Here is a 12,328-nt window from a genome sequence, read left to right as displayed (position 1 = left end):
CCATGCGTTATTAAAACTCATCACATCCATCACAATGACCATTATTCAGAACTATGGATGGAGGGCGTGATTAGATTCCTCCAGATTTAATAAGGACAGAGTGAGGAGACAATGAAGGACAGAAAGAGACAGCAGAGAGAGAGAAATAGTAGGTGGGATGGACTTCTCAACGGCTGTAACGTTGAGAACAGGGACCAAAAAACGAAGAAAAAAATAAGGCAAACTTGTGGCATGTAGCTCTCTATAGGCACAAAATCCAAACGTACAGGAACGAGGCACTGAGGGAGAAAGACGAGGGAGGAAAAGAGGATAGTGTAATGAGCCATAAGAGATACAGGGAGGATAAGTGTCTAGGGCACATTAAAGATCACACAAGCCCGCTTGTTATCACTTTCCATGATCCATATACGAGTCCTCTTAATTATTCTGCGCTGCCTCCGGTGATGTGGCTGGCGCACAGTGGAGGATGCATTATGACACAGAGCGGGGTGATTTGAGGCAGGTCACCTCATCTAGCATCAATCGTATTTAACACGGGACCCTGATGAGGAGATTCACAAACAATCTCATTGTTTAATCCCACCATTACAGGGCAGTCATATTCATATGCATCATCTGCTGGTTTAGCATGGGAGGGGGAACAAATCCTGGTGACCATATTTACATGTTCATTTTTATGGGGATTGGGGCAGGGGGATGATTTTTTTTTAGCCAGTGAAATGAATGAAAGAAGCTAAAAAATACATACTGCTGTGAAAACAAGCAATTCAGCAACAATATACTGCAATAGTGCTTTTATAATTTGGAAGAAAATAGTTTTGCAAGAAATATTAATGATTACTGGTGATTTTAGCTGTTCCAACAGGAAGAATGTGACACTAATGTTGATAAAATAATTACATATTATTTAGCAAACCTTGAAATAGTCTAAGTGCATTCTTATAATTCTGACATTTTTTCAGGCACATCTTTTATTTTATTTAAAAATATGCAGAGAGACTTTTATCATTTTGTCTCTAAATTGCTTATATTCACGCTTTTTCTTTTTCTTTCTTTGCTCAGGTTGCAAAAAAAAAAAAGTGTCTTTTTTTTTGCTTTATTTACTTTAAAAAAACTTTAGCCAAACTTTCAACAAGACTTGATATAGCAAAATCAAATTTCTCTTCATATCGCACATAGAAATTAATTTGCTTTCCCCCCACAGGTGTAGCAGCAGTAAACAAACCAAGAGTCAAATGACAAACATGCATCCCTTCACTCAGCTGAATATGTATTTAAGAATGAGAGTTTCACCAGTAAGCTACATGTTAATATTAGATTTAAACTGATAAATCACACCCCTCCTTTTCTTGGTGTCCACTTCGATCTTGTCCCCTGGGCCGTTGAAGCATGCCTGCATGTCTAAGCCTCAGAGGTGCTCATAAACAACGGCCTGCTAAACTATACTTGCCAGAACAGATACCTGTCTGCTTTTAATTTCATTAAATATCAAATTCTATAAACCAGCCTCCATCTTGTATCCCAAAATCCTTTTCTCTTGTCGCCACATTTCTCTTTCTGCCATTCAAGTCTCGGTCTGTGATAGAGAGGGAGGTTCAGCGCTCGATGAGATCTGCACTCTCGGGATTTCTGCGCCCGCCTGCACGGGATCAGTGATTCTACCATAAACAGCCTGCCAATATGACAGGTCTCATAAATAAACATTCAGTGCAGCAGGGAGTGAGTATGTTTTCCCTAAACATGACAGCCCAACACATACACCACCCACAGAGTCTGATGATCTCTACTCTAATCCAGACTTAACCACAGCACAACCATCCGCCATGTCACCTCTTCTAATATTCAGGTATCAGAGATATTTCTTTCATCGTAATGTGTGGCAATTGCAAGCAGAAGGCATGATGATGGCTGCATGTGACTCAGCCTGTCAGTAGAAGGCAAAATCAAAGCACAGGTTTGTCTACACTTCATGAGAGCTATTGGACCTGGCAGACGTCCTATCCCATAATGCAATCTGATTTTCTGCAATAGACAGGTCCCTGGCCTAGGAAGAAAGGGATCTCCCTGAGCACAGCTGCTAAGCCTTGCTTGACTTCTCCCACTCTTGCTCTTCATTCTCTTTCTTTCGCTCTCCTCGGCATGTTCTGTCACTTTCTGTTCATGTGTGAATGCGCAGGACGCTTGACAGGGCGACTCTCGACTCTAGCAATGCCATTTGTGTTGTGCAGCTTAGCTTCAGGGGTTTGTTTCTAAAGCTCCGCACACAAAAGCCCCTATAAGGCTTGTGTTGTCACAGACCTTCTCCCCTACAATCCCCCCTCCGTTCAAGACATCAGCCTCCACCGCCAAGCACACACTTTGCTGCGACATCGGAACATGTTATGCATTATTAAATATACTTTTCCTAAAAGGCTGCTGTGGCATTCAGTTTTCGTCGCGATATGTCAGACTGCTCAAAATATCCCACTGGAGGACGAAACTTGAAATCATTATCTTGGGATGTTGAGAATCATTTTGCACTGAAGTAAAGCTCAATGCTCAAGTGCGTGCTATTATTTCCTCATTCCGTATACTTACATGAGTGATTCTGCTAAATCTGAGATGTCATAGATGCCTGATGATGATGATTGATACTTACAATTCCCCCATTCACCATACAAATATTTTGCAACAAAGCATGACTCAAACCCTATGCCTTTTTGCTTAAATTAAGACTGAATAAAAGTAGATTGTAAAGATAACATGCACATATTATATAAAAAAAAATGTTTTATGTCAGAATCTATCAAGTCATCCATCAATCTTTCCATCTATCTAGCAACAACATTTTAAATGTATATGAATGTATACACGCTGCATGCATGCAGCATAACACATTTACAATAATTCTGTTTAAATAGGAATGCATGTCACATCAGTCAAGTTCTGTTAAGCATTCCATTTCAACTAGTTCAGATTTAATCTAGCTACACAGAAACTAACATAAAATCCGTAACAGACAACCTAAATCGGTTACGGGTGAACAAGGAAACGCCAATAAAAACTAAAGTTTATAATTATTTATTCGGTTTGATGTTTAAAGTCAATTTACAGTAACGTTACATGGACATTATACTAATCGCACTCCAGCAGCATTTGCTAACCACTATCGAAACAGTACTGTGTAAATGAGGTATAGTTTTATAAAGTTTTCTATACAACAAAGTTGCTTACTTTGACGAATTAACCCAAATTAGGGCATAGCAGGTAAGAGTTAACCGTGCGTGAAAGCAACTAGACATGGACAATTAAAACATGATGACCGCAAGGGGGCGCTTCCATTCGCATTTTCACAAAGGAAAGTCCACTCTCAAAGCAAGTGATAAAATCATATTCAGTTCGCATACATTTTCTACTTGTATGTCATAAATAAACGTTTTCAAGGTTACAGTAGAGCTTGCAAGCCAGTATCCGGTTAAAGTAATAGGCAATGAAACACAATTATTCTGAATGAAAGCTGTGAAAAGTTAAAGCTGCAGCGAAACAACATCACTAGATCCCACAAGTAAACTATTTACTAACGTATGGTAACGTACAAATATTCTCACAAGCCAACCTAAACTTAACATGGAAGGGGAATAACTGTTACTCACGTCATTGAGATTCACTCTCGATATGAAGGGTCCCGCGGAGGACTGGGTGTTCAACAAGTTCATGAATGACCATAGAGGATCCTCTTAAAGACAGCTTGTTAATCTTGATGTGATGAGTTCGGGGAAAAAGGAATCTCCCCCCACCTCCACCCTATCTAAACGGGCTGACTAAACAGCGACTGAAGATGTCAGGCGGCACGTCAATCTTCCCTTAAGAAGCGCGCGCCACATCTTTCTAGTTCGAGACGTTACTGAACTGAAGCATTCATTTCTGAGGCAAACTTCAAAGGAAATGTTATCAGTGCCAACAAAATGACCATAAATTCAACCTCTGCGTGTGTCCCAAACAGTATAAACTCATAAATCCCACATTTTCTCCTCCTTCATCGTGTTTTCTTGTGTGAGCATCATGACAATCACATCAGAACCAATAACCGTCCTCACTAAACTTGCCAAGTGTTCGTTCCTCCTGACGGCTTTTTTCAACCGACCTATGTCCCAAAAAAGAGGTTCCCTTCTTGTTTGAGGGGATAACGAAAAACTGTTATTTTCACTATCTCCTCGACGTTTTGGTCGTGAGCGAGACACGAATCGCACCAATTAGACCCGCGCGCAACTAGAAGATCCTCACGCGCATTCCCTTACGCGCATATTCCGCGAGTGTTCGGCGGGAAATGGTGGCTGGGGAAGATTACGCACTTGGACACTCCACACACACTCTCTGCTTTTACACATCCACTCAGCCCTCACTGTTTTCTGCTCAGCCTCTCACTCTCTCTCTCTCCCAGCAGTTTAAAACTCAGATGGGACTTCAGCAAAAACACAAACGGGACAGAAAACAGTCCCCCGTTTTTTATTCGAAAAAATGGTGAGGGAGATGGTCTTACAGATAGTTATATATATTTTTTTGTCTGATGTGGGGATCTCTTCACTGTAAATACTAAGTAGGATATGCCATCCACTGGGTCCTAAAGGTAGCATATATTTAAGACATTATGCCAGAGCTTCCATCTTTGGTGATTGCAATTCATTATCTATTCAACAAAGAAAATTATAGCCTACTTATGTAGCAGCTTTTTCTTAAAAAAAAACTACTGTAAATTTCACATATATTTTGTAAAAAGCCTAATATTGATTGAATGTTAAATTAAATGAACTAACTAAAATGATAAATAGCCTATATTACAAATAATATTGAATATAATATAATCTAATATAATACACTCAACATTTACTCAAATTATTATATTCACTTTCCAGAGAAAAGTTAAAAGTTTAAAATAAAGTAAAAATAAATAAATAAATTTAAAAAAGATAGGCTATATATATAAAAAAATCCAATAATTTGCTTTAACTCACACAGACCAGAAATAAATGCGACGAATAATCACTTGTATTGCAATACTGAGTGGAGAACGATGGCAATACTGAGTAAAGAGCGACTTGTAGACTGTAACGTCTACAAAGTAGAAATAAAGTCCAAAAAGAAATAAAATTAGTAAATTAATTATTAGAAACAATAAAAGCTAAAGTTATTACTATTTGGAGAAGCTAAAGTGATGCATTGCAAAACACTGATTCTTTTCAGGCGTATGTTCCAGTCTCCAAACTGTTGTAAAAAGCCAAAGTGGCCTCTTTTTTTTCAAAGCAACAACTGAATTTCCGCTAGTATCTACGTTCAAGCACCCTATCAATATGCAATTAACTAATGACATTTAAAACTTGTACTGCGTTATATTTATGAAAAGACCATCTTATAAAGTGTGTAAAATACTTCAGAAGCTACTGTTGCAAGTCAACTGGACCGTCACTGAGCAGTGAGGACTACATAGATAAAAATGAACAGCTAGTGATAATCATTCATCTCATAAAGAGGCAATGAGTTCAAGCTCTGCTCATTTATGTAGTTGCTGTCAGAAAGCTTTTTATGGAGAGCCAATAAACTAGATTATTGCCAGTGGCAGTGCGAGACATCCTACACAGAAATGTATTGTGCTTTTCTTTTCAACCTATGAGTAATATCTGAAGTAAGGTAACAGCAATTTAGCAACTTACAAAACAATAAATAGATTTTTACACCAGCAAGGTCCGCTGCCAAAGCCATAAACAAAAAGAGACAGAAGTGCGCAAAAGCGCATGGTAGATTTTACGCACTGCAGGCGAAGGAGAATAAAACCATCCTTTTAGGGGAGGGAAATCAGTAAACAATAAGACTCGTATTGTATTAGCGTGTTAAGTAGCCTAAGTTGCATTTAAATGATGCTTTAAGAACGCCGACAAGCCATGGCATTCCCATAAAACACCTTACGCACATCAAAAGTTTGGGCGAGAAGCACCCATTACTCATGCATGCATTGAGATAAAAAGTCTTCATTGGCCTCACCTTCACTCAAAAGCTTCAATCCAAAGCGTCAATCCGAACAGTTCGATGAGATCTCATGTTGCACACCGATATGTGACGGCTTTCAATCGGGACATCTTGGAGACGCGGAGCTGAACTCAAAAGCGACCACTCCTGTCCTCGGCTCCGGGAGAATGGTGGTCTAATCGAAGGCACAAATGGCACTTCAGCGAGTCAAACAACTCAGCAAACAAATTCGACGGCGGGGAAACACTTTTTAGGTTTTAGCTGTTAGGTTTTGGTGAAGCCTTATTTCTTTGAGGTGAATGTGACAGTTGAGATGCCTTGGGAAGGTGGGATTATATTCAACATGTGATGTGGCTGATGGTCGTAGGTGCAACTTGAAAAAGATCATTACACATATTAAACGTAAATCATAGTGATAAAACTATCACTATTGTGATACTATACTAAATCATATCTAAAAAGTAGCTATACACTAGAAGCTTAAATACATTCTTGAGGCTTTTAGACCATTGCTAATGTCAAAAGTCATGTCTAGAGACTTTTTTGCATATCATAACTACATATTCAGAAATGGAAGGTTGTATGTCCTTTAAAATAGTTGTCCTCAAACTAAATGAATGCCAAAATATGAATTACTTGATTAAAATGTTTTATTGCATGCATGAAATTAGCAGATTTGTCTCTGACTCAAACCTGCACATCTAAATTAGTGATGGAGAAAGAAGATGAACTTTCTGTCATGGACCATTTAACCTAAAAGTGGCCAGTCATTAGCTCAGACAGGAAGGTCAAGTCGCTGATATGAAAACCTAAATGCTGCTTGTCTACATAAAAGAAAATTGAAGGTGACTGCAATACTGAGTAGAGCAATTCATGTAAAAAATATACTAAACAGCCTTCAGCTTATCATCATGCAAGTGAATAGCAAACAAACAAAAAATCCTATGAACACACTGGTGAGAATAAGGCCATCTATACAAGCAGATAATGTATAGCCTATCACCAATTGGTGTGCGACTCCTAAACACACTTTAAAAATCAATTGATATTCTTCCTTCACAGACAGTGCACATCCGCTGTGTGTGTTTACCATTTGATATTCCGCACAGCCATGCATCTTAAAATCTACCATAAAGTTCAATAGCTCTGGTGCTGCAATTGACTTGGACAGGCAATCACGTGACTGCATCAGCCAGTAGGAGATGACGCCTGCGTTTCCTTGAGTGCTGTCGTACCTTTCAGTTATTTGAGAATTGATGACTGTCTCTCATGTGGCTCATCACTGTCTCTCACATCTGAGGAGAGTATTGAGTTTCATCTGTTCCGTCCAGCGCATATATGTCACATGGTAAGAAATATGAAGAGAGATCACTATGAAGTGAGATGTTTCCACCGATGGTTCAACCCTTAAATAAACAATAACATGTTCAAATTTAGGCTAATTCCTCTTCTGATTATCCAATAAGATGGTTACACTTTGATTTATTGTGACCTAAAGACTTTACAGTGAAAGTTGAATAAAAGTCAAACAAGTTTTGATCTTTGCTAACCAAAATACTAGGCTATATTAAGCATTTGCTATGTTAAACCACTTTTTTTTTTCAACAAAAGAAAGACATGCTGGTTGGTAACAACACAAGGATGAGCAAAATTATAATTAAAAAAGTACGTTTAGGAAAAATATGTGGCATGTAATCATATATCTCTGCTAAAAATGATTAACACTGCAAAGAAAATGTCACATATTTTCTAAAATAAAGCCATATATTCGACAAAGCCTTATTCACATGTTTTGAGCCTGGCACTTTTCAACACATTTAAAACTGAGCACCATAATCATGAATTTTTATATTTAAGCTCTAGCCTCTTCTTAAGTTTACTGACATGAAAAGGTAATATTCAGCAGCAGATGATCTCATCAAACACACAATCATACACTCATACTCATGACTCATACAGTCAACAAAATAATCCCTCAAAATTCTAATTTGTTTTTTAGCTGTTGTTCATTAAATCTATTGCCTTGAGGGCAGATATCACACCATGAGAGGCCTTGTCACCATTGTTAATGAAAGCAAACTGGCCTGCTAATGATGATGATGACAAATTGAAGATCCGCCTTTAGTGCCTTGGGATCTGGTCTTCTAAATTAGGATTTGTCAATAACATGCTTCCAATTTGTCTTCTCGCGAATCAAAAATATTGGTTACTGTAACTGGCAGGCGGCAAATGATTTCCCCTGGTTTATTTACAGTAACATCATTAGCATACCAGGGGGACGTATTGGATAAAATGATATGCCTTTGTGGATGAAACTCATTGAGGCTGTCTAGGAGACAGAGACAGCTCTGATTTAATTTGCTCCTACTGTCTAAACAGCTATTAATAGCAGGATTCAATTAGATGCATTTAATTCTTAAATATGGTAAGATATTTTGATCTATTGGTATTAAATGGAATACATCAGATCAGGCGTGGCTCTGAAAACATGTTAATGACAGACTGTTCCAATTAATCGTAACATAACATCACATAAATACAAAGAAAATGAATTTACTTTGCAACTCTGCGAATTTGAGGATTAGTAACTTCTTGCATCCAAAATGCATTCAATGGTAATCCGAATCACAGCTAATAACTGATGATGATTGCGTCACAGCAGGTCATTGAGCTTAAGCTAATACAACAAATGAGAAATTAGCCTAGTTCTGAATGGATTCCACAGCCACAAATGTCCCTCAGATCATCACTTTGAATGGCCTGTACACATTTCACTAAATACCTTGGGATGGATCCGAAATCGCAACAGAGTATGTGATTTCAGACACAGCCAATGTTTGTCAATCTTTGTGCCAAGGCCGCTGTAAATATACGTTATGCCAAATTTAGAACCCATTGGTCATGAAATGTGTTTATTGGGTAACTTTAATATCAATTGGCTAAGGCCTGTTCCAAAAGGGATTATTTTGCTAAATGCAAGTATTAAATTCAGATAATCATATAATGCATTGTTAAACATACAAATCACTGTACATATAGGTTCATCACCCTTTAAAATGTAGAATAAAATGCATACAATATCATGTTGTTAATGTCAAAGGATGTGCATCCAATTAAACTTGAGAGGTCACCTGATAATAGAACAAAAAAAGGGTTCTTTCAATAAAACTTCACTGCCTATACAGTAAAAAGGTGAAGAAATACGTTGAAATCGGTGCTGACTAGAGAAAGCAGAGAAAATAAATGCCGTTTTCTTCCCTTTTGCCAAGGAAAACTTCAACACCCATAATGCACCAAGCATGTTGGCGTACGAGGCCACTCCCACCAGTCTGCTATGGATACGCCTATCAGAGTCAAACACCGCCTTGCTTTAGCAGGAAATACTTCTTAGCAAACTTTTAGACATAACGGTGTCGATATTGGTCCCGTGTTCAAGAATTCTAAGAGTAAACATTTAGTGGGGGTGAGTTATTTCCAGTGAAGGATCCAGCGCATTGTAGGCAGTGGCTAAAGGCTGTAAAGAATTGTAATTACGGAGAGAATGCTGAGATGGAAAATCTGACATTTTTAAATCATCTGTTTTTGAAGTCTACATTTCAAACTGGATGATCACAAACACAGTGTTTTACGCCGAACAGAAGGTACTTTTTTTTTTTTTTTAAAGAAACTGCTGTTCTGTCAGTTACATTTTAAACTAATATACAATATCTGGCACAGTGGCTGACACATCACTTTTCCCTTGTCGTTTATACATTTCCAAGTGTCAATTCTCCTATTCAGCTTATGTTGTGGCATTTAATTTACCAATACAAATATTTTTGCACAAAAATGCAAAAAGGGTCACCAGCAAATCCAAAACCAATGTTCTAACCTAACCTCAATGACTTGCAAATATTTCCCTAAACTTGATCTTGAAACTGAATGGTTAGATTATAGCCAGTTGTTCCTGATGAGGCCAAACAAAAGCGGAATGATTGTTCCATTTTTCTTTTTTTCACAATAAGCAACATTACAGAGCTCAGGCAAGCATTGTTTATTTTGTATAACTTTGCACATGTGCTGTCCATAGAGTTTAAACCGGATTTCCCCCCCAGGACACTTAACATACAATTTCAAGGAATAATTCATAATGAAAAGTAGGTCATGTGTGAAACCAAGTGGGGGGGGGGGGGGGGGGGGAACAAAAACAAACAAACCAAAAACAACCAAAAGGAATGCTAATGGAATTAATTACCATAATTTGAAGCTAATCACAAATTATTTTATTGAGAAACTGCCAACACAGAATATCCTACTGGATAAACTTCAATTCTAGGGGTGAAAATAGGAATTTCAGTGCATCCAGAAGGATTCTTTATGACTCTTTTTATTTTTTATTTGATTAAAAATACATTCATTCAAAATTACCATAAAAACCATTAGCATTCCTTAATTTTTTGACTAGGTAAATAACTACAAATAGGCTACATAATGGCCGAACTTCTATTTAACTTCTAAATACTGATCAGGGATAGTAAAGGTTTTGGAGTGCTTTTTCTGTTCACCAATCACATAGTCCACATGGATGCATATGTGTCTAGAATTCTCCTCGGAGGGATACAAACTGATCTCCCCCTCAACTTTAGTGTCCTGCATCACATCCACAGCATCATCCAGATACAGCACAGCCTGCTTCCAGTGCGTCTCTGGTTTGAATGGAGATGTGGAGAGCACCAGGGCCTTCTCCTCAGCGGGGAAAGTCACGGTGAACCACACGCACAAGGCGTGGATGGAGGACGAGCCGAAACACTGGCAGTGAAACACTCCCCTCACATCTCTGAGCTGCTCGAGTGTGACTGTGTTCAAATCCAACTCGGCAAACTTGCACGGGTGGGAGAGCACATCCTCCACCGTCACCGGATTCACAGTGATGTCTTTGTTCATGATGCACTTCCTGGCAAAGTCGTTCATGCAGGACATGTCCACGCCGTACTGTCCTTTAACGGTGCTCCAAAAATTCAATCTGCCCTCCACCACCAGATCGTTTATGGGAGCGATGTAAAGATCCGCCCGGGACGGTAATATGAGGCCACCGGGTTTGAGCCACTTATCCCGGGCAAAAATCACAGAGTTCAGCATGGATTCGTGGAGGAGCGCGTAGCCCATCCACTCGCTGACAATCACATCCACCTGTTCGGTTAGTTCGATCGTCTCTAGCGTAGCTTTAATGATTTCTATTCTGTCCTCCATCTGATTCAGTTTTACTATTCTCACAGCCTGATCGGCAATCGAGCTGGCTTCGACTGCATAAACCTTCCTGGCACCCGCTTGCGCACAGAATAAGCTCAAGACGCCGGTTCCGGCTCCCACATCAAGCACCACTTTCCCCTCTATTGACTTACTGTTTTTAAAAATGCCCATTCTGTACGTGTTCGTGCGCACAGTGTCTGCAATCATCTCTTCGTGAATGGTGACATCGGAGTAGCTGTCAAAGTACATGTAATCCTCTGTACTCCGGTCTAGTTTTCTTTTCTTAGTACCGTGCTGTGACATTTTCCCCAAGTTTGCCATGCGTATTTTATTTTCTCCCAAGTAGCTTCCGTTTCTAAAACGCAGCTCGAAAGGCATCATGGGACATGTAGTTTTTAAACACGAACTTGTTCCTCGGAAAGAACGTCAATTAGTTTAGAAATGAACTACACTTCCCATGAGTAGACAGATATTCTTAAAAAAACTCATTTTTTCCCCCATTAAAATAAATGTAGTGAATGATATTATAACATGTTCCTATATACATTTTTGTGAGCTTTCTTAGCTATAATTAAAAAAAGTTATAACGTGACACCTAAATGTGTCACAGCTAAATGTGACACCTCGCTTCAAAACAACCACATAGAAAGAGACAATCCCATAATTTATAAATAAACTAAATAATTATGTTTGTTAGGTGTTGAGTTAGTCTGTTAAATGGACAATAATTATTGTTATCTATAAACAATATTGAGAGAGAGAGAGAGGAAACATTTTATAGGCTACTTAAAGAGACAAAGTACATCAAGTATAATCTATCAGAAATTCCTGATATGCAAGATGAATGTACTAGCCTAGCCTAGCACTTGTTTGTCACAATATATCCATGGGGTTATTTAAGTTAATACTGCATGCTGGCCCACACAAATAAGTGGATTAAGCATGATCAATTTTTTACAGTGAATGTTATAGCATTGCTGTCTGCCTGTTTGGCAGAAGTTCCGGGACAGCTGTTTAAACTGACTGTGCCCAGCTGTAGCCGTACTAACATAACACCAGGGCTCTGTCTGAGCCAAACTGCATTTTCCACCATGACGGA

The 12,328-nt window shown here is 38.7% G+C and overlaps 2 protein-coding genes across 10 annotated transcripts in view; both read right to left on the bottom strand.

The window, feature by feature from the left end:
- Positions 1 to 6,325, bottom strand: part of ntng1a (netrin g1a) — an 89,930-nt gene extending 83,605 nt beyond the window's left edge. For 6 of the 9 annotated variants that reach the window (XM_081353257.1, XM_081353259.1, XM_081353255.1 and 3 more), the window contains exon 1: positions 3,633 to 4,545. The gene's annotated coding sequence lies outside the window, so the exon portion shown is untranslated. Of the gene's footprint in view, positions 1 to 3,632; positions 4,546 to 6,015 lie in introns of those variants that run through there. The other 3 variants (XM_081353258.1, XM_081353256.1, XM_081353253.1) reach the window with 3 other exon arrangements.
- Positions 6,326 to 9,957: 3,632 nt separating this feature from the next.
- On the bottom strand, positions 9,958 to 11,626 carry prmt6 (protein arginine methyltransferase 6). The gene has a single exon (XM_081352969.1). It carries the CDS (start codon positions 11,608 to 11,610, stop codon positions 10,483 to 10,485), a length of 1,128 nt encoding a protein of 375 aa, XP_081209095.1. The 5' UTR covers positions 11,611 to 11,626; the 3' UTR covers positions 9,958 to 10,482.
- Between the last annotated feature and the right edge of the window lie 702 nt (positions 11,627 to 12,328).

The sequence above is a fragment of the Scardinius erythrophthalmus genome (genome assembly GCF_964197995.2).
Source record: "Scardinius erythrophthalmus genome assembly, chromosome: 22".
NCBI lineage: Eukaryota > Metazoa > Chordata > Actinopteri > Cypriniformes > Leuciscidae > Scardinius > Scardinius erythrophthalmus.
The sequence above is the reverse complement of the archived record's forward strand: the minus strand, read 5'-3'. Positions and strand labels throughout refer to the sequence as shown.

Bases quoted from the DNA above. Each gene is read 5' to 3' on its own strand.
- prmt6 (XM_081352969.1), bottom strand. From the start codon at position 11,610: ATGATGCCTTTCGAGCTGCGTTTTAGAAACGGAAGCTACTTGGGAGAA.